The following is a 22,669-nucleotide window of genomic DNA, read 5'->3' on the forward strand; positions in this document are numbered from 1 at the left end:
TCAAAAGTTGTTCAGTCATGCCCATCCTTTTTAGTATTCCCAGTCACACATTCACATGGATAAAGACCATGGGGGATTGAGTTCCTTAAGAGTTGTTATTTAAGATTTAAATATGTAAACAAATCCATATCACAGTCTGAACTCCCTTTGCCCACATACAGGTTAAAATTAAACATTACCAGTCTACTTACCTGCAAACACTAGATTTTCTGGACATGGTGGTACTGGGAGAGGATGGAGGAGTCTGATAAGACCAGCTGTAATCAGAACCTTTCAAATCTAAAATTACCTGATGAAAGACAATCGATAGCATCAGGGACACGGAATTTTTTTTCTCCTGTTAGCAGAAACCATCTGCTTGTCATACAACATTTGTCTCCACTGCAAACTTTCAATACCAATTGGCTGTGCGTATTACAAGAGGAGAGGCAGCTCCATCTCCGAGTTTCCTGAAACTACCATACTTTAACACTAGGACTGATATCACAGAAGGAATGCTCATATTTGAATGGAAAAATCTTTAAAAAGTAAACTGGAGGTTTATTTTATCCATACTGTAGGTTGTTGTTGTGTGTTTTTTTTTTCTCTTAAAAACTACAGTAGCTATAGTATTTAAAAACTCACATTAGAAAAATATTGAAGGTCCAATATTTACCCACAGCAGAGCTTCCCTCCTTTATACTTCTATGTCAACGATAAGGGTTATAAGGTATAACAAGAAAACTGAGTTCACACGGAACAGCTGAAGTCAAAGGTCCTTTTCGGAGTCATTTGATGATACACATTTTCCTATGCATTTTAAGGATAGCACGGAAAAGTGTTCAAATGTTAGACTCCATCAAGATACCAAATCCCAGCAATCTTGTAACCACATACAGACAGGGATGTTTAAGCGTAGGGTGATGAGGTGACACCCATTCAAATACTCTCAACAGAAGCTGGGCATTTTCACTTATATACTTCAAAGTGTTGCAGTTACCACTTCACACTGGTCTCACCAAATAGCTTAGGAGCACTTGCCTGGTACTTCAAAATCTGTTTTTTTTTTTTGATTTCTTACATTTAAAATGACACCTTGCTGAAGTGAAGCATCTACAGAATGTAACATTAAGCCACTAAATGCTAGTAATCAATATTTCTCACAACACACAAAAAAGTTACAAGCTAAAAAAAAACAAAACATTTTCCAGGCTAACCTGTTCACTTGAAGATGGCAATTTGTGTGGATCCATGGTGAGGCTCTTCAGGTCATCTGATATGGTTTGTAAATGGGTTATTTCTCCCAGCATTGATATTTCTTCTTCCTGAAAAGACAAAAGAAAAGGGCTAATCACAGCCTTGGTTTTAAAAATCAGATCCACAACACAGTACATGACCGTTTTCTTTTTCCTGATGACCGTAGCAATGCCCAACAGAGCTGCTTTTTGTTTGTCTGTTAAGCAACCACTACTTATGAAAGAGGCTTGGAAATACTCATTTAGAGTTTTGCGACACTTTTAAGATTGCTGTGAGTTTTGAGGCCCAGAAATCCCCTTCCTCATCAATGACATAAATCTGAGCCTTCTTTTTGTCCAGAAAAATAGTGCCATTCTTGTGGCACTTGGAATAATTTTAATTCTTCCATGTATACTCACTAATGTATCTTAAGGATTTTAACTCAAACTTAAGCAGGAGCTAAACTCATACCTTTTTCTACCTTTTGGAGACTTTGAGATAAAGGCACTGTACAGGAATAGATCGTTAATACATCCGTGATTCACTCTGGCTCAGGCTACATCAACAGCTAATTCAGACAATTCCAGCACCACAAATTACCACAGGAATCCCTTTGCTACCATGGCAGTTTTGATCAGGTCCTCACTCTGCAATTCACCTCCACCTGTTCTGGCATCACTTTCCTACTTCTCTAAGAACGGTTTTCTGTTGACACTGATGCTCTTTGTAAACAAGCATTGGGAACGTTTTCCCAGCTCACTGAAGGCCCTTCAGAAATGCCTCACGCTTGCAGAAAGCCACAAGCAATTCATCGCTGGGCTTCAAACGCCCTGAGATTAGGAAAATATACTTAAACCTTTTCAATGAACTGAAAAAGCTGTCATGTAGGAGGAAAAGAGCTGCCAGCAAACTGCATGAAAGCAGGCTGCAATCTGTCAGATAATGTCATTATATGCACAGGGGAGGTCTTGAAAAATTTATCAGTCCTAGCGCTGGAGTAGGAGTAAGGAAGGTTTATATTAAAATGTGATGATAAGAAAAAAAAAGCAGTGGAAAAAAATGTGCATTAGCAATATCTTAAGTCCATATGCAGGAGGAAATCAAGCCCACTGTTTCCCCATTAGTCCTCTTTGAAGTATCCAGTGCCTTCAGATGCTGAATTACTCTAATAAATGACTACAAAAAATGCCCAATTCTCACCACTTCCTAGGCAGAGCTGCAGGTTGAACTTCGGCTAGTCTCTATGGCTCTAAAAATTCATTCCAAAGATAAAACGAGCTAATCTTTGCAGGGGCTATTGGCCACCTCTACGATCTGTGCACAGCACCGACTTGAAATGGAGAGCTCTTACTATTACAGGCCGCAGCATCGAGATGAAAGTACAGAATCGCCCGCGCTCCTCGATCAGAGCTTTTCTGACAGCTTGCTTCTCGGTTTCTTCAAGCAGCAGGTACTTATCATTGACATCTTGTAAAGCGCTATCCAACTGGGGCTGAATGTCACCCCGTCCTGTATGCAGGAAACAAACAAGAGTACGTTTTGTCATAACCGTGGATCTACACAGAGGAATACCGTATTTTCAGTTGGCACTGCTGCCAGATTGTGCTTTTGCAATTCAAGTCTCAACCAGCATTTTCCCTTCATTCAGAGTTGCAGGCATTTTTCCCCAATTGAATTAATCGTTTCAGAGCATCTTTTTCCCTTTGGCATAGAATAGAAATCCAGCTGAATACAAAGGATTCAACAAGCCAAAGACAGCATTTCACGTAAGGACTTTCTCGAAGCGTTAGCTGAAAACACCCCTCAGATCATCCTTGAAAAATCAACAGCTTACTAGGGGGGGTATGAATTACCAACCCAAGATACGTCCCTCTTCCTTCCTACTTTTGTGCTTAGCAAGGTCCTAATGACAACTCTGCAGAGTCACTAAATGAGTGAATGAATCTTCTATATGAGATGACATTAGGGATGTGTTACTGACCACTGGACCGCCGGATTCAAGCACTTTACACAAGCAACTGACAAAACACCTTTCTTCACTCCGAAGTCCAGACGCAAAAACCTACCAACATCTCAAACACGCGTTTATGTCTGGTACCATCTGTATTTGTCTATGGAAGAAAATATCTGATGTTCTGCAATCAAAAAGCTTCACTGTGTTTATTATGGTCAACTCACGACACCAAAACTGTCTGTGACAGTGAGGCACCTTACTCTGCACCAAATACTTGCTCTGCATCATGGAAAAAGTCATTCCTCTAGTAACGAAGATCTGCTGCTCAGCCATGGTATTACTGAGCCAATACTGCTGTACTTGTAAGATCTTTTAATGCAGCTTTCACCCCTAAATATTGTAAAGAACCTCTGTTGGGTAAGTTTGTCTCAAATCTCCCAGAAACAACACAAGCACATTAAGTATGCCACGTGCATTTCCATTCTGCTGTCGCTAAATACCAGGAAGATAGCATTTAAAAATGGTGGGTGAGTTGCAGCTACCCAAAATCAGTTCTCATGGACAACCACCTCTGTGCACGGAGGATTTAAAACTATGAGCATGGGGAAGAAAAAAAGTCTCTTCATGTGTTTAGTATGGAGTGCAAATGACTCAAGGTCAGGTTTACAGAGGAACACCCTTGCCTTATCATCATATGTATTTCTTCAGACTCTAGAGTGAGGTGAAGTTGTCAGCTCCCCAACACAAATACCAGAGGGCAGAGCAGCAGGAAAGGGAGCAGGAATGGAAACAACAAGAACTATGCTGGCTTAGAGGCATTAAGGACCGGATACATCCAAATCTCCTCTGTAAAGAGCTAGACATCGCCCAGACGGACCTGCAGATACCCATGCACAGAGCTCTGCGATGCACCCTCGAAGAGCCACGTGCGGTGTAACACCGGCACAGCCGCTCGGGTACTGGGCTGCCAGCATGAACACCCGTCTGGTCCTCTAGATCAGACCGACTGGTGCAGTGGGGTCATAAAACCTCTTTGGAAGTAAGTCACTAACAATAAAAGGCTCTGAAGCTGCAGTTACCTACTTCCTCTCTCAAAATTAGCGTCCGCCAGAAACAATTCAGAGAAGAACTGAACTCGTCTCCAAAGGTCCTGTGCCTTCTCATCCGTCATCCTTCAGAAACAAGCCGGGCCCTTCTGTCTGAAGACTGTTGTGTACATTTCAGGCCCTTTCTCATGTTCTTTTTTTGCAATCAGATGCAGTGATTAAACCGTATACTTCTCTGGAGTTGTTCTTTCATGTTCCTTACGAAACTGAGACTTGCATTACTGCTCAGAACCTTATTTTGAGAGATGCCCAAAAGATGATGACAGGTGAAATAAGCTCACTTTGTTTATACCTAGATACTGGCTCACTAGAGTGGATGGATCAAACGCAAGATGTATTGGTTGCTCACTAACCCGACACACTCATCAGGTCAGCTCTGGAGAAGTGCCGTAAGCATCGAGCTGTTCCACCAGCACTCAACGCAGTAAATCCTCCTTAAATGCATTCACCTGCACTGGTGAGAAGACACTGAGAAAGCAACCGGACTCCACTCATAAAAAATAGGTTCAATGATAGTGAATTCTGGTGATTTATTTGGACCCCACAGAGCACCACGTCTTGGACCAGAGCAACAGAGCACCCAAAACATGGGGCAAAAATAAACCTCATTTATGCCTGCGCAACCCACTGAACTCAGCACAGTTATTAGGATAACGATCAAGCTAATGATCACACTGCGAAGTATCTGGTGTACTTCTTTACGTGAGTCTGGAAGCCAGCAGACGTACCATCTCCTCCCAGCTACTTTCAGGGACCTGTTTTCATGCTAGGGCTCTTAGGCACCTGCGTAGTCAGTGAAAACACGAGCTGTCTGGGGTATAATTCAGAGCAGGAAACAAGCTGGTGAATCATTTGGATGAGGCTCTGAAGTCAGATGTTTACATGGCATGAACATAGTTCTTTCCTCAGGTATCCTTGCAACTCATTTTTTAGGTGCAGGAAAGCTTTATTAACATCCTTTGAAAGCTCCCTAATGCAGACATCAATCTAGCAAGCCTTTTGAAATCAGGCATAACTCTTTCTGCTCTCTCAATCATGCGTTGCCTCCCACAGCACTCAGGCAGCTTGGGAATCTGAAGGACGAGATCTCTGCCCAATTGAACCAGTTTTCTTTGCTAAGCAGCTTAGATCATAGCCCCTCGGCAGCCCTGCTACACCTGGAGGACACCAAGGATGTGAGGGCCAGCAGCCCTCTGCTCCTCACCTACCTTGGGTCTCCATTAGTCTGGATCTATCCCAGAAGGGATCACGGACCGCTGGAGGGCAATGCAGTTTTTCCCCCTTTGCATTAGGGGAATGAAGGTCATGACTACGGTATCCCTGACAACCTATGGCACTATTTTTGCCTGTGGACATGAAGCACACTTTCATATGAACATCATCAATCCATTATTCTCTCCCGCCCACGTTCTCTGGGCTTTAGGTTACCCATTTGGAACCATTTCCAAACCAATAAAATTAGCATAATGCCGGAAAACAGCTCCAGAACAGGCTCATCATTCACAGCTGGAAAGGTGCACCTGAAAGAAGGCACCAGCTGGAAACAGGTTTGAACGACCCACCAAAAGCAAACAGCATTAGAAATGGCCAAAAGTGTCAAATGTAGTCACGGGTCTCTGATCTGGAGTCAGCTAGAAATGAGCGTGACGGCAGGACGGCTCTGCGGAGCACACCCAGCTGCACGTGGAAGCACGAGCCAACAGCCTGAAAAGGGAGGAGAAATTCAGATCCACCCTCTCGAACTGGAGCTCTGGTGTTGCAGAGGGGACCAGAAATGCAGGACCAGAAGTTGTGGACTGACTCCCACCCTGCCAGGAAGGAAAGCACCATGCTCTGATAGCACAGGGACCTGCTGCTTGACACGAGCAATTAACAGCTACCGAACTGCAGAGCTGAACGGCTTCTCATCGTTATTAACACAAATTCACTACCCCAAGGGCAGTCTGAATACGTTACCTTCAGGACAGATGCTTCACATCATTAACACGATGTGCAAGAGCTGTAAAGGGCCAACGCGCTTTCAAAGTTCAGTTTTAGTGGTCTGTGAGAACCACTGCTAAAAGCCTCATGTAGCTTCTTGAATAACCCTTGTCTGAAAAGAACTTTAGTAACACATGTTTGGGAGAAGAAAAACAGGCAAATCTAATTTTCAACTCAATTTCATGCCTATATTTTATAAGACAACTTAAACTAGCAAAGCTGTCAGTAGCAGCAAAGGAGAACAGTCATTTTTAAATGCTCTCAGTGCAAATCTGAGTGTTAAAGTTAATGCTGCTATTGATGAAGTAGGCAGTGCAGCAAATATTGATGAAATTATCATTTTCCACATTCTCACTTAAAGACTGCTCCCTCAAACATCTTCCAGGTGTCTGCACAGAACTTGAATATCCAATATGGATGCTTTGCAGAGTGACAGAATTTACGCTGTCAGAAAACCCTGAGTGCACCTCTGCCAGAACAGGCTCCCAGTCATTCGTTCCCAAATCCTAAGCGCCCACCTGCTTCACCTGCCAGGATGAACAACCCCTGCAAGCCCTGCACTGTAAAGCCCACACGTAAACTCACACGGATCTAGGATTCTGCAACTGTTTACAGAGAGGTGGAAAACCTCACTGCTGCGGTGAGCTCCAGAGCCCTTCAGCAACCAAACCTGAGTCTTTCCGGAGGTTGCCGGAGTTCCCAACGAGCTCCTAACGTCCACAAGTTCTAAGCTGTCCCTTAAAAGAAAAGTTCCAAAGGAGAATCGCAGGCTGCATTACAAACCAGGAAAAACACAACATGTGGTTTCAAAGAAGGGTGCAAGCAGCAGGTGCCAGTGCCAGGCTCCAGAAGCCCAGCAGAGGCACCTCGGTTAGGAGCCCTGAGCTAATCAATCCAGGCTTCTCCTAAACAGCCACACCGCTACGCCTGCAAGAGGAGGTGTGATTTTATCTCCCAAACCCAGAAACCCCACGTTGCATTCGCAAGAGGATCTCAAGGCAACCACTTTACATTTGCAAGGCAACAGCTGAAACAAGGCTCCAGTTCAAACGGATTCGAGACGTGATCAGGCAGCAGGAGAGGAAACAACTGGGATGCTGATTCCGCCCCTTCCCCAGCATGGATTTTTATGTGATTTCTTATCTATCGGTTAAGAAAGGTGCATGCGATTTTCAGAATAAAAGGGGATTTGGATCACAGGCTTACGAAAAAAAACAACAGTAAGGACTTGAAGCTCTAGACTTTAAAAGTCATATTAACAATAAGATATTCAATTAGTTGAGCATCACCTTGATGACGTGTCTCTTCCATTTAACTTCTCTCACGACTATGGTATGATTTATCAGTCCATGTTAATCCCTTTCTAAAATAAACCAGAGGTTTATCTACAGTGCTGATTTTCTTCTTTTACAGCGTTCCAATTAAATGCCAAAAGAAGACACCAATCATAAGAAGGTTTGGTCATTAAGATTAGGCAATATTTTAGTTTCATTAGAAATTAAAGTCTAGGCAGTTAGTGGAGACCAGACACCATAAAGAGGCCACAGCAAGGGCTACAATAAACCAGCCACCAGGGTTACAGCATGGCACAGACTTACCCAGAGCCTCAGCTGTCAGGCAGGTGCGCATGATGAGAAATTGCAGGACACAAAATTGACACAGAAAGGAAAATAAAAAAAGTCAAACTGGTATTCCAGCACTCCTAGAGTTCAGACATTATCATCAGCTCCAAGACAAGAGAGTGAGCAGTTTCTGCTAGGCTATTTTGACCTCTTCCGTTGCTGATAAAGAGAAAGGCATTAGCTTTGCTTCTGGATGAGCTGTTGTAAATTAAACTCCCGGTTATTTATCACACAGTCTTATTTTAAGAGATTTAAATCAGTTTAGGATCCTGGTGTAGCTTGCAGATTCTTAGGCGAGAACAGGGTAACCGGTGTTTCAGCAAAAGGGCACAACACGGACAAGTGTCAGATGCTGGTCGAGCCGATGGAGTGGAACAGGGCACAAACCCTCACACGGGACAGGGAACTCAGCACCTTGCAAAACTCCGGGCGGGTGCTGTATTCGTAACCACAGCGCTTTTTGATGTTCTCTGCAGCAATTACATTGATAGATTGGTCATTAAACGGAAAACTAATTGCTGATGCAATGTGGAAGAACATCAAAAAGATTAACCGTGATATGATTTTAATTAAAAAACTATATATATATATATATATATAGTTTTGCAATAAACCTGGCTTGCTGTCAAAAAGAGGGGAACTGTCATGTGGCATTCAAAACTCAAGGAATGAAAATAAATAGTCAAAGAAAGATCTCTGGTCACGGTTCTGCAACATATCCAACATGTCTTCATTGAATTTTTATTAAGTGGAGCTTGCATTATAAGATGGAGGAGAGGAGGGGGAACAAACAGAAAAAACCCTCAGGCACTACAGCCTCATCCACACAGGGCTGTGTTTTTTTTTCCCCACAACAGATAAGGATGATTTGCTGATTAGCTTCTCTCTTTCTGAGCAGTGTCATACTGACCCCACAGTGAGTCCTGGCCATTCTCCTGGTGCTCACTGCGGCCACCGTGCCCCAGTAGATTTGTTGGGGGAAATAAGGACATCTCGTGGTGGGGACAGGGGCTGGCCTGGGGTCCTCCCCCCCCAGACAGAGCACGCCCAAGTGTAGAAGAGTGCAAAGTACTTGAATGGGAAAGTCAGCATTTGCTTTAAGAACCGAGGTGTCCCTGAGTTATAATTACACTGAAGAGCTTCATGGTTTTTAGTTAAGAGTCACGGGGTTTGTGCAATCATCCTCGAGAACAGGTAACAGTATTACAGTTTCAAAGACCAGAGTGTTACCCAAAAACTGCTGCAAAGACTGTAAAAACCGCCAACATGTCATCTTTGCTAATGGGGAGGAAGGAGAAGAGAAAGCACTTTTGACCGTATTACATTAAGTTAATAATCATCTACTCCCTCAACCTCATTAAAAGTCTGGTAAGAATACTTTTGAAAACCGGTAAATAACTCAAAAGTACAGGTTGGTGGTTTGGATACTCAACACTGATGGGGCAAGAGGTTAACAGTGTACTGACTGGTGGTGGCACTCTGCCGAAACTGCTACAAATCACTCAGAAACAAAACTCCGTTTTTACATTAACACATGCCATATTAACCTTGGTATTTTACTGAGAACGTTTCACGTAACTCCTTTTCACAAATCCTCTTGGATTTAAACATTTTCCTCAAAGCTTGTGGGCCAGTGCCACGTGAAGAACCTGAAAACGAAACCTACCGGAGAAGTCAGGGGCAGAAGTGAAACCTGTCCAGGTGATCATCAGTGTCCGAGGTGAAAGAAACACAGAGAATAAAGCCCATGTGCACTCCAGATTTCACACGTGCACTCCGTTATATTTTAAGTTAATCATTTGAGTTAGACGCTTTTTTATAAGGAAAAAGGAACTAGAAATCGTGCATTTTGTTAACCTCCCGAATTAGTTACATGCAGAGCCACGGCTGCTCTCTCTGCTCTGAACTCAATACAGCCTCCGCGGCTTCCAGCAGCCATGGATCCACTCAGGAGGCCTCGACTCAGCAGAAACCTAAACGTGGAAGTTATTGCACGTATATACATAATTGTTCTGCTGACTCAGGTTAGCTGGGCTGACTTCTGCTGTCCAATGTTTGTCTGAAAACAAAGAGCAATTTAAGAATCGCCTGCTGTTCCACACGCTGTGTGGACCCCCTTTGCTTGGACAAGAGCTAAGTTTCAACGCTGGGTGAGGAAGATGCCCTGCGGCCTCATCCCCCTGGGAAGCAGGGTGTAAAGGAAAGGATGCAGCCACCAGGACACCCCCAGGCACTGCGCGGACCTGGGAGCTGCACCAGGAGGCTGTTTAGACTGCCCGTGCTTTTATTTTTCCTTATAGTCAAAGACAAGAAAAAGAATGAAAATCAATCCTGTGAGGTCTTTCAAAATGCAAGCCCTTCATTTACACGCAGGTTTGTCGTTTTACCAAAACTTCTCCAAACGACCCCCACGCCTTTTTTTGTTTTGTTTGGGAAGCTTGGTGTTTCCCCCCTCGCTGCAAGCTCTGGAAACACCTTTATTGCAATTAACACACCGACTCTGCAAACGTAATTTCTAATAAATGATCTTAAACACCAGGCCTGAACTTCCCAGTTGGTCGCATGGAACCAGAACATGCACAAGGCAGAGAGCAGGCAAACCCAAAGGCATTCAGCCCCCCAGAGCCAAGGTGGGGTGCCCAACCCGCAGGACAAGCCACGTCCTCTCTCCCAAACCTCCTCGAGATGCAGGCGAGGAGCACGGAGCTGCTACAACATGCAGCAGTCAGCTACGAGAGGCAGGCTCCGCAGCCTGGTGTGGCAGGGAGAGGACGCTGCTGCCAGGATGCGAATGGGAAAAGTGTGGGGTTATATTTCAGTTCCTAGATCTGAAGCTGCCCGGAGCAGAAGGGAACCGCTTTCCCACCCAGTCAGAGCAGAGAAAGCTGGAAGGACATTTTTAGCAGCATGCACGGTGTTTAAGCAAATTCAGAATTCGGCAAACTTCTCACTTGCCCACGGATGATCATGAGGTTAATTCAAAAATACTCTTACAAGTGCTAGGAAGGGAATTAATTTGTTATTTTCGAGTTCCCATAGGTGAGTCAGTAACTTTACAAAAAAATGAAAGGGACAGGTCCTGCTTGGGGAAGGCCAGAACAAAAAAAAGCAAGTCTGAGCTGCAGGGAAGCAGTTGCAGTCGTGTCCTCAGCCTGAGAGCTTTCCTGCCCATAGCTGAAACCTCAATTGTGACCTAGAATGAATTCACTTCCACAGCTTTATCATTCTATAAATAAACCCCCTCTGGATTATGTTTTTGCCTGGGTGTCAATAGGAACAACAGACTCCACAACGCAGCACGCTGAACGGATCTGCCAAGGGGACACACACGGAGGTCTGCAGAACAACACCTGACACCGCGCTCAGACCAATACTGCACTCCTTCAAGGTACGGACCAAAAAGGCGAAGAGGGGGAAAGGTACTTAATTGTTATTTTTTAAATATTTAGCTGCTGTAGATTAGCCTGTCAGGAGGCTGGGAGAACTTCTTCCTCCTGCCCAGCCGTGTCAGGCGCCCATGGGGCTGGCAGGTTTGGGTGTTTGTTCTCACACCCACCCGAACCTTTACACCTCGCTGCTTCTCTCCTCCCAGGGGCCGTGCGAACAGGCATGTACAACCCCCAGCTCCCCAGGACTACCGCTGCTCCTCCTTGTTCTTGCAGAGGCCACCTGGGAGCCTTCGTTGCTTCCACCTTCTCCGTCCGCTTCCCTCTGCGACCAGCTCTAACCCTGCCTCACTTTGTGCTCCGGACCCAAACACCACACGTGGGACAGTGACTCCAAGGGACACGGCACAGAAATACGGCAGGTTCACTGACAACGCCAAAAGTGTCTCATCGCACAGTGAAATTAAGCAAGAGAATGACATTAAAAAAAGAAAAAAGATACTTCAATCATAGCAGAGCTGTTATAAAAGTGATAGCAAAATGAGGGCTGTTTCACTCCCTGCTCAAAAATGTTTAATCCTGAAGGAGGACAAGGCACTTGTGAGCTGACCTCCTCTTCCCTAGACATGGCACACATTTCGGGAGGAAGACAGGAACCCAGAAAACGCTGTTTCCTCCTCCAAGAGTGCAGACAGACTTACTCTACTCAGAAGTAGGCTAAAAAGGGGATCGAGCTAGGTTCTGGTCCTTACTGGGTTGTATTGGTTCGTCCGTACTGGTCTGAACTGATCCTTACTGGTCTGTCCTGGTACATACTGATCTGAACTGGTCCTTACTCTCTCACAGAGACAGGTTCAAAAACTGGTTCCTTCTTCCCAGATCCCGGGCTTACTTTCCTCAGGGCTCACCTGCCATGTGTTGAAGGGTTGCTCATATCACACGGGGGCAACAAGTGATAAAACCAGGAAGGGGTGAAGAAAGGGAAAGAAACAGAGGGAATATTGCAGACTTTTTAAAGCTGTTGGTCTGAAGTCAGACAATTCACCACACAAAACGAGAAACAAGTTTACACATCACCCCAAAATACAATCTTATCACATCCCCCTAAAGATGACCATTCTGATTTAAAACATTAAGCTTCTCCGTGAACACATGGACACACAGAGAGCCTACTGAGGTATGCTCTTGCTTCCTGGCTTCCATCTCTCCCCTCCCTCCCTCATCCCTCTAACAAGCCAGCTAAAATTCAAGGGTAGTTTGCCAGCCACGTGGCTCTCTGCTAGCATAATTATTGACTCACCTATTAGGAAGGACAGTTAGAGACAGCTCATCTATTCTGGAAAATCCATGAACAGACCTAAACTCACAAAGTTTAAAAAGCTCAAGAAGCTCCCCGCCCCAGCACTGGCTTTGCTCGTCTCTGGGCTCACAGTTTTCAGGCGGGAGGGTAAGCACGAGTTGCAACCTGCAGGCTGAGAGCTGTTCAAAGCACACTTCCCACCCAGCTGGGAAGAGCCCGGTGCCAGGAAGGGGAACAAGAAAGTCTGCTTCTGCACAAGCTCCGTACCATTTCTACGAAGCCTGGTGGGGTTTGCACTTTGCTAAGTAAAACCCCCAGCGACGGCAATGCTGCAGGTACCAATGTGATGCGTGTTTCCACTGACATGGTGATGAAGCTCCCATGACAAGATGGTGGTGGGAGAGCGGTGGGAGCAAGAGATTCAGCTGCTGAGAAAGACAGATTGCCTTTGTGGAGAACTCCCTTTCTTCTCTTACTCATCTTTTAGTTTTCTGTGGTTGCCAAGCGCCCTCCCCCTGACAACAGCCCATACCACCTTCTCACGCTCGGAGGAATAATGTAAGGTTTGGGAGACTATAGGCAGCTAGGAAAAAAAAAAAAAAGAAGAAAAGGTGGTGGAAAGGGAGAACAGTGAGAAACGTTAATAGTTCCAGAACATTTACATAATGGCTTTTTTTATATTATTCCAAAAGATTCCCGAAGATTTTGCAGGTATCCGCACAAGTCGTGTTACAATGTCAGTGCTCTTAACAGGAGTAAGTTAGCAGCAAACGCTCTATTTTAAAACCTGATTGACTTTGTACAAACACTTTTAAGGCTTTTGTATAAGGACATTAGACAGCAGCTCCAGAATATGATTTAAATGACACGTAGTAATTGTACCCTGGTGTTCAAGTATATACCAGGAATACATTACAGGGACCAAATTATTACAACAGAAAATCCTACAGCTATTCAGTCTTTGTCAATGAGCACACCAGAGAAGGCTTTAAAAGTACAAGTATGGAGCAAGTTACCTTTCTTTGCTTTCTTCTGTAGCTTCAGTGTGTCAGACGATTTCTTTTTTATCTCTTGGCGGGCTTTTTTGTATTCTAAAAAAACACACAGTCTCTGTATCAGCACACTTGATGTTAAAACAGATGCTTTTCACAGAAAAAGGCTATGTTTAGAGATATTAGACTACAAATTTTAAGGGGATAGCTACCATTAATCAAAGCGGCTCAGAACTCGCATTTTGCAGTGCCTATACGCGTAGCTTAATATAACATTTTAGGGTGTGAGCACATTCACATAGCAAATCTTTCCCAAATAAACAAAGCCTTTACAGAAATAACAACTGAGAGCACAGTACAAAATTAGAGTGCTTTTCATTTCAGACACTCCACCGCTCTCAGGAATGGAAAACAGAGATGACAGGTTTCTCAAAACATCTGCGTTCAAAAACAAGTATCCCGAAATGGCAAGGCAGAGAATATCCCATGATCTCTACCCAGCATGAGAGCCAGGCAGAGGGAGAGGGTGCTGAAACTTTGCATGAGGAAGGGTCACATTGCCAGCTCCTTCTCATGAAGTGGAGCACACTGCAGCTGTCCCCATTTTCAGCTGAGCTGCAAACCCCGGGAGAATCAGAATCCCAGAACAAAATATTCCACCTCTAGTCCAGGTACACCAAAGGTAAAGGTACCAGATGGGAAAACTGATACTTAAAAAAAAAAAAAAGATAAAAGGTATGTACGCGTGTACATATACACATACACTTTAACAAAGGAGGCCAATGCTACTACTCTTCTATAGATGGAAAAACAAAAGCAGGCACAGGAACTGTAAAGGGGCCAACTGCATCACCAACACCCAGGTCTGCCCCCTAAACCCTAAATATCTTTTATTTATCCTAAATATCACTTTGGAGACTCACCCCTGCCTGCAGGATCCTAGGTGATTCTTCCCTTCTACTCACTAACTCCTCAATGCTCTCTGGAGCATAAGCTCGAGATTTCTTGAAGAGCTACTGATTTGGCTGCTTCTATTTGACCACAGCAGCAGTGGGGCAAGAAGCAAATCCTTCAGGGACCAAGCATGCTCCTTTTCCCACCAGTTCTCCCCTTCCCATAATAAATCATGGTGATGCTGCTTCTTTAAGGTGTAGCAAAACCCTTCCATTTTTAAGCCTGCTGTTTTCAGCACCTGTGCTAGAAGGAAGTCAACCCCTGGAAAAAGTTTTGCAAAGCCAAAGGCATCTGCCAACGTGCTCCTGCTGTGCGAGGTTCCACAGCCTCCCGCTTCTTCCCCCAGGTAAAATTCTGGTGCGATCGCCTCTGCGCACCTCACGTCCAACATCACAGCTTTCCCATTCCCCAGGTGCGTATTTCTGGATAGCAGCAGAGAAAAAGTCATGGTGCCGAACGTTTTACAGGGTTACGAATTCTCTGGAGGACACTATGCCTGAGACATTACATGAGCTTATAGTTAGCTTTCAACGACACCCTGGGGCTTTGCAGATTTGCTCTGTCAATGTGGCGTCCCCAATCCTCAGCACTACTGGAGAATGCACAGCTAGAGTGGGCTAACGGAGTTAAAGCTAGGGACTGCTTTCCAGTCTAAAAAAACAACCCATCCTTTGTGGTCCCGCAAGCTAAAGCTTCAAAGTGTATATGCGAGGGTTAAAATTTGTTAGGCACTTCGGGAGGGAGTGTTTTAGAAAAGTTGCTATACATATTCAAGCACATCATTCAGTTTCCCAGAACAAACACAAAAAGAGGAAGAAAAACCAGTATTACAATCTTATTCCTATTAAAGAATTCTTCCTCTGTAACTACCTTTTGCATGGTCTTTATCCAGTTGATTGGCCACTTTCTTCCACTCTTCCATCTGTTCTTGAAGTGGGTTTATCAGACAGTCAATTAAAGCACTAATTTTGTTGAAAAAACACAAAGAGCAATCAAATCCTGCAGATGCCCCTATTCTTATATAGAGAGCCAAGGTCAATACTGGAGTATTTTTACTTTTTGCTGCGACAGCTACCAGTGTCACAGTGTAAATACCAGAACATAAAAACGTTTAAGCTGGAGAAAGCAAAAGAAAGGACTGGATCAAAATAAAAATAATCCACACACAAGAAAACCAGAATTACTGTGCAGAAGATCAGGACAGTGAGGAACAGTGCGCAAACCAGAGGAATGACCTGAAACAGGGCCAATGTAAAGAGTTAGATCCTACTCATCTGTCACACAAAAAGCAGTCCAAACGGATACCCCAGAGACCAAAAAGTTCCACGCAGCCACAAAGATTGTAAAATTAAATAGCACACGGGTACGCACAAGAAGACGGAGCAGCTGTACAAGGAAACAACATCCTGCCCACCAGTGCGCCTCGCCTCTCACCAGCGGAGCCGGTGACACAGCACTGGGAATGCTCCCCTAGTTAATCGCATTGGGATCAAATTATTTAAGCAGCTAACTCTCGGGTAACTGGAGACAGAAGTTCTCGCTTCAGTCAATTTCATAAAAACCTTTATTTTAAAAGGGAAGAAGCCATCACAAGTCACCAGGGAAATGGTGAAGCATCAATTTTGGTTCACTCCAGGTCAAATATATCCTTCAGTCTTTGGTTAAAAAAGGCACACGTGCAAACTGCTACTTACTACAGAAGTAGGTTGTTTATGTATAGCCCAGCTTACACGTGGGTTAATCCTCTCCCATTACCTCTACCATCTAACTTTAACTGCAAAAAGGGGATGATGGAATTTGCCTCTTCCATATTTGTTTGCTGAAAGTTTGGCAGCGAGACCTCTCAGGTAAGCTGAGGAAGCAGCACAACATTTGCTGCTGCTTTAAAACTTAGTGACCAAGCTTGAAGTCCTGAAACAAAGACAGGTCAGTCACATCACTAGCCGGCTGTTCGGCACCCAGAAAAAGTGGGAATTGGCAGCATTTAAAGTGACTTGAGGTGACAAGCCCAATTTCCAGAACATGCAGTGACATCCTGCCTTTCCCGGCTTTCACAACACCTAGTGCGCTGGGGGAGAAAATACCTGCTGTTCTCAACGATGGGGTCAGAGATGAGCTGGAAAGCCCATGCTGGAGAAGAGCTTTACGCTTTCCCCACTAAAAAGGATAGTGAAGGAAAGTCAAATCTAGAGCTCTGGGCCAGGTACAGAGCCACTCACCTTGAGAACTGTCGGAGTTTGGACTCTATACTCCTGTGTCTCATGCACATCCTGGTCAGAGCAGACCCGATTTCTCTGGTGCCGCCTGAAAAACAAAACACGAGAAAGGTGAGACCCCAAGGAGATGCAGGCATGCCAGCCAGAAAGCACGTGCCGAGTCTTCCAGAGCAACTGAAAAACAGATTTGTGATAACCATAAAATCAGCTGGGCTCAGACCTCACGGGTATTTACCACCTTGGGAACAGATTAATTCTTGTTCATCCAGAGACCAGAACTGAACAATTAAGCACGACTAAAGCAGTTCTTCCCAGAAGCCTTTCGTACCATCAGGCCCTACTCCTTGGCAGAAGGGTTTAATGCAAAGGGCTTGAGATGTCAAAGGACAAGGGGAAGCAAAGCTGGCAACAAGGTGGGCATCTGCAGCAAGTGGGTTGTCAGCAATATTCCACATTTTGGAAAATAAATCTAGGTGATTTGATCCAATTTTCTCATATCTAGATCCTTTATACCCAATGCCTCAAAAGAATACGTAACCAATCCTACATATTCCCTCGTCTGTCATGGATGCACATCACCAGTGTGTCGCACACACCTGCAATCCCAGATCACACACATTTTTCATTAAACTGCCAGAAGATGGCACTATTTGCTCTGTGCCCTCACTCATCTCAGTTTCTGACAACTGCATGACAGCAAGAATTATTTTTATCGAGTCTTCCTCCTCAATAATTTTCCCCTTTAAAAGCTCACATCCCTCCATTTCCCTCAGCACTGCCAACTTTGATCAGCATATTAAATTTCAGTGTTATTTTGGTTTGGTTAGCATTAGTTTTGATAATTGCTTAGTTCCCATTTGCAAACCAAATCTATTACTCTCAGGGTACAAACATGAACATTTGTACAAAGTTTTTCCAAATTGTAATATTCTCTGGAACAGTTAAGGTATCATCATCTACTCTGAAGGCTCGTTTGATTACTAAAATAACCCTAGGCTGTAACATACAGGAAAATATCTTTCTTAAGGTTTTGCCTTTTTTTTTTTTTTTTTTTGCTAAACTTGGTACTGCACAAGTAAAAAATATTTTTTCTAGTGGAGAAACTTGATAACTTTAACCATTTTATTTATTTTTTTAAGTGTGAAAGCAGAAGTCACCGTCTTCCTGCATTCCTACAGAATTAAATCTTGTGCCCCCAAAATGGCTCTGGAACAAAGACACTGACTGGAACAAATTGTGGCTATTTGGTATTTTCCATTGTCCTAAAAGATAAACAGAAAATCTTTTGTCACTTGCCCTATTACTCGTGTTTTCATAAGGAGCTTTTGAAATCTTATTTGGGAACACGGAAGAGCTGCAGCCTCGCTGCGTACGGGAGGCTGAGGAAAGCATCAGGACCCAGCCTGGCTCCACACCCGTCTCTTCCAGTGATGCTGCACCTGAAAGCACAAGCTGCCATGGACTGTGGTAACCCAAAAAGCAGCACAGAAGATGGGGAGAGGAAAAATGGAGAGAAAGCAACAGGAGGAACAGGCTAATGTCTCCAATGAAAAGCATCTCTCTGTCCTGAAAGACAGGCTTTCTTCTGGAGACACTGGGAAATAAAAGTGGCTTGGAGGCTAACTAGGCAGAACGACAGCAGAGATGGAGCAGAATGAACCAGAAAATTCCAGAGCCATCGGTAGAGCAATGGTCAATCAAGTTCAAGCAAAAGTCATGCTGAAAAACTTGCTGAAACCCTTCAATTTTAAAGAGTGACAATGGTTATTTAACACGGCTTTCCTACGCACGATGTATGAAACAAGGAAGAGTCATTTTAGAACAATAAATAGGAAATAAGGCACCATGTGTTTTAGGCACTAGGAAACAAGGGTCAGTTACTATTAATATGAAACTGCAAAGTAACAGAATTTTAACTGAACCACCAGTAACCAACGTACAAATATATCCACTCAACAAGTAGTACAGATGGATGGGCAAGGTCAGCAATCCAGCTCTGCAGAATGAGGTCTCTATATTTGCTTGTTAACGAAACAACAAAACAACCAGAGCCTGGAAGAAAAAGGTTATTCAAGGGAAAAAAGTCCTCTGATTGGGAAGAGGGGGGTTATTGGTTCTTCCCAGCTTTTAAAACTTCATATTATCCATAAGCGTTTACAAGAGCATGGAAATTTAAGATGGGAATTTTACTCCATGAATAAAAACGACTCTAACAAAACGAAGGAAAATGGTAAGAAGAGTTTTGAAAAGCTTCAATGTCCCTATGTTTTGGAAACAAGGTGGTGCAGAAAATGGATTTAGGAACTGGCATGGGAGGGGGAAGGAGCTGTGCTGTTGGGAAGTTCGGGAGGGCAGGGCCGGCACCCAGCTGGGTCACCGAGCACCCAGAAGTGGGCACGGGGAGTGGGATGGGGGTGGCAAGGCTCTGTTTTAACACCACCTGCTTTCAACATCCCGTGAGGAGGCTTACAGGGAATCAGGCAGCACTGAAGAGGATAAGCGAGGTGATCTGAACTCACAAGGCACCAGCTCTCACCAAGCATTTGCTGCTGGGGGTGCTGCTCGGCGTGCCGTGCACAGCATAAATCCCTCCTGAACGGCACCTACGTTATGAGCTCAACTTGCCCCAAAGCAGCCCTGGGGAACACGATTGCTAGAAATGGCTATGAAAACAAAGGATTGCTGTTCCTCTGCAAAAATCACTATTGGTTACAATCAAGTGTGCTAACAAATGAACAAAAAACACGGGCGGAGAGGGACAGAACAAGGGGGAATGGTTTTAAACTTGAAGAGGGTAGATTTAGATTAGGTATATGGAAGAAATTCTTTGCTCAGAGGGTGGTGAGGCCCTGGCACAGGCAGCCCAGAGAAGCTGTGGGTGCCCCATCCCTGGAGGTGTTCAAGGCCAGGCTGGATGGGGCTTTGGGCAGCCTGGGCTGGTGGGAGGTGTCCCTGCCTATGGCAGGGGGTTGGAACCAGATGGGCTTTAAGGTCCCTTCCAACCTAAATAATTCAGTGATTCTGTGAAAAAAACAAACTGTGTTTGGCCATCCTGGAAACGAGATTTCTGCAGTCCCGCAAATTTTCAGAATAAGGCTCGCAGAGAAGGCACGTCCCCTGTAGAGGCTTCCCAGCCACCCTCTGTGCTCCTCCTGCTATGGGACCGTTTAGTTTTCACGCAGGCTCTCGCCACAACAATTGCGATGCTGTTCGATGCAGACAGTAGCGAGCTTTGTTTTTATTCCTCGGGGCCGTCTCATTCGCAGCCTGCTGCCATCTCACACGGCGACAGGCAGCTAATGGGCACGCCGTGAAGCCAGCCGCGGCGGGGGCAGGCGCCCTGAAAGCCGCAGCACCAGGGAGTGGGGCTGCATCGAGCCGCTGTGTGCTTCCAATTCCCGTTTGAAAGCTGATGTTCAATGTTCCCGGAGTCTATTTAAGTGTAGGAGATAGAAACCTCGGCAAGGGGCTTTTCAATGTAGGCGCTCTTTGGATCCGCAGAGGCAGGAACCATGTCCAGGTGTCCCTGTGCACCTCCACAGTTGTGACAGCCCAGAGCCTTCGGATCACCTCTGGCAGGGTTTCTGAATGCTCAAACAGCAGCAGCAGCCTTTCAAAGTCTCACCTCCTCAGATATAACTAACCATTGCGTTCTGGGGGGCTTCAAGCAGTCCCCTGTTAAAAATCAGCCCCTAGACTGAAGGAAGTGCAGTGCAGGCCCACCTCCCTCGCTTGAAACACACCGCTCCGCTTCAACGTACTGAAGCACGCCGACGGCACCGCAGTTAAACAGAGCTTTACCTCACCGTTCCCAACCCTGTTATCTGCAAAGAATTAAAATGCTTCCTGAGAAGGCAAAAAATGGGAACTGCAGGCCTCTCGCCACACCATGATATACGAGTGCCGGGCCCATTTCCGAAGCGTTCAGCTGCCCGTGCAGGATCACGTGCAGCGCACAGGGTTTATCTCAACCCACACGGCACCAATGCTCCCGTTTTCGGAGGGCCAGGATCAGCTGGCTACATAATTGGCAGAAGGAAACCACTTTGTACCACTGCAGCAGTTTGAAAATGTCCAAACATAATGAGGGAGGGTAGTTTGGACTTGCTTTTACCCAGTTCCAGCCAGCCAGCCCTGGTGAGCGCGAGTAACATATGCTTTCTATAAATTATCACTCGGCATTTACAGTGGTGGTTAGCTTGCAGAATGAAAGGGTTGCCAACCCGCACACTCTACAAACAGCGACTGACCTTACAAGCAGCATTAATGTGTGCACGAGTCCTTATATTGGATGTGCAGCTTGGTATTCAAGCACAAGACAAAAGAGTTCTCAAAATCCAGTACGATGTTTATTGCCAGAGCTGTAAGAAACCTGCCTCAGCCTCCAAACTCCTTAATGGCTTATCTTAGAAAATGGGTCCAGCAGCGACCAATTGCCCACTTACTCAAGGATAGAGGCATGAAATAGGCAGCAAGCCAAGCAGAGATAACTCGTGCTATCAACACAGACCCGGTGGCCAACAGAGCACCTGGAACAGCACTGCATCAGGAGTGGGCTAAAAGTACAGCCCGTCTCCAGGCTGCTTACAGGCAGGTCCCTGGCAAAAATTCATGACGTTTTCCAGTAGTTACAATTTCCTGAAGATAAACACAGAGGCCAGATTAGCAGACTTTTCATCAAATCAGAAGTATTATGGGTGGGTGACCTGGGCTCTATTCACTGCCCTGCAGCTATTCAAGTTAAATTACTGTGCTTTGGGCTCTCTGTTTATAAAATGAGGCTATGAATTATCTGCTTCTCTGACATCTACAATAACTCATCCATTAAGGCAAACAATGCTTGGGAACGGTGTAAAGTAATACTTTGAAACTGGAGACTAGAGCCGTATTCATCAGGTTTCCCACTCAGAGAAAGTGACTTAACAAAACGCTCCTGCCAAATTTGATCAGAAAGTGGGTGATAACATCAGACGTTTCTCATAAGTAAAAGGCAGCTCTGCAAGGCAAACATGCTTTTGCTCTCACTTTCCCTGTTTTTCCTACTCCTGCCTAAGCCTGTGAAAGACCAAAAACCGTCTTCATGTAAGATAATTAAACGAAAGCCTGTGGACCATGGCACTACAATGAGGCCACTATAAAGGCATAAATGATTTTCTTTGACGCGTGCTTGTCATTCAACGTTGCAGAGAGACAACAGGGAGAGACTGTAGCGAAGAGACTCAATTGTTTTATTAGAATCATTATGTTTGTACTTAATAATGATCATAGACCAAGGAAATGACTATTTGATGAAATGTGCAGCTGTACGACTGCACAGCCTCTGTGTACGCCAAACAACTCCCTACAATCGACCTCTTATCTTCCTCCTCTTGCTTCACTGTTGAGCAACCCCAGCAGGCTCACAAGATGACTGCCTTTCAGGAAGCGCCTTTAAGGCTCCAACTTATTAACCAGCTCATCTTTATCTTCCAGGGCACAGTCCAAATGTGCCAGCCATTTCCCTCTCCTCCAAAAAGGAGAGGATGATGAAAAACGGGTGTAATACTTTTGCCATTTCAAAGTTATCGGAAGAGGCTTCCATTAAGATTAAAGCAGGAGCTGAACAGAGGCGAGATTATTAAATACACCTCCGAGCACAGAGGCTATGACAGGAAGACTAACAGTAGGACATTCAGGCTAATGGTCATTACTCAACCCTTATACAAACTCACGCTGTTAGAAGAGCAAGCAGTTTCCATCACTGATTACAGAGGGCATGGACCTTGATCTTGCACAACTGTTTATGCAGATGCCTCGATGAAACCCAAGGATGACGGGATCGGTGCCAGGGTGTCACAGCAGACAGGGAAAAAAAGGAGGGCTTTTGCCTAAAAGTGATCAGCACAGGGGTTGTAAGCAGCATCACCGGGACAGAAACCTAAAATGGGAGCTATGGTAGCACTTC

At 44.9% G+C, this 22,669-nt stretch overlaps 1 protein-coding gene across 25 annotated transcripts in view; it reads right to left on the reverse strand.

The window, feature by feature from the left end:
* MTSS1 (MTSS I-BAR domain containing 1) overlaps positions 1-22,669 on the reverse strand; it is a 125,309-nt gene that overhangs the window by 18,141 nt on the left and 84,499 nt on the right. For all 25 annotated transcript variants that reach the window (XM_080580786.1, XM_080580798.1, XM_080580794.1 and 22 more), the window contains 6 exons: positions 16,729-16,813; positions 15,380-15,471; positions 13,580-13,654; positions 2,567-2,724; positions 1,197-1,304; positions 192-289 (listed from right to left, as the gene is read on the reverse strand). In XM_080580786.1, coding sequence (XP_080436912.1) covers positions 192-289; positions 1,197-1,304; positions 2,567-2,724; positions 13,580-13,654; positions 15,380-15,471; positions 16,729-16,813 — 616 coding nt within the window. The remainder of the gene's footprint in view (positions 1-191; positions 290-1,196; positions 1,305-2,566; positions 2,725-13,579; positions 13,655-15,379; positions 15,472-16,728; positions 16,814-22,669) is intronic.

This window comes from Anser brachyrhynchus (assembly GCF_964034855.1).
Source record: "Anser brachyrhynchus genome assembly, chromosome: 2".
Classification (NCBI taxonomy): domain Eukaryota; kingdom Metazoa; phylum Chordata; class Aves; order Anseriformes; family Anatidae; genus Anser; species Anser brachyrhynchus.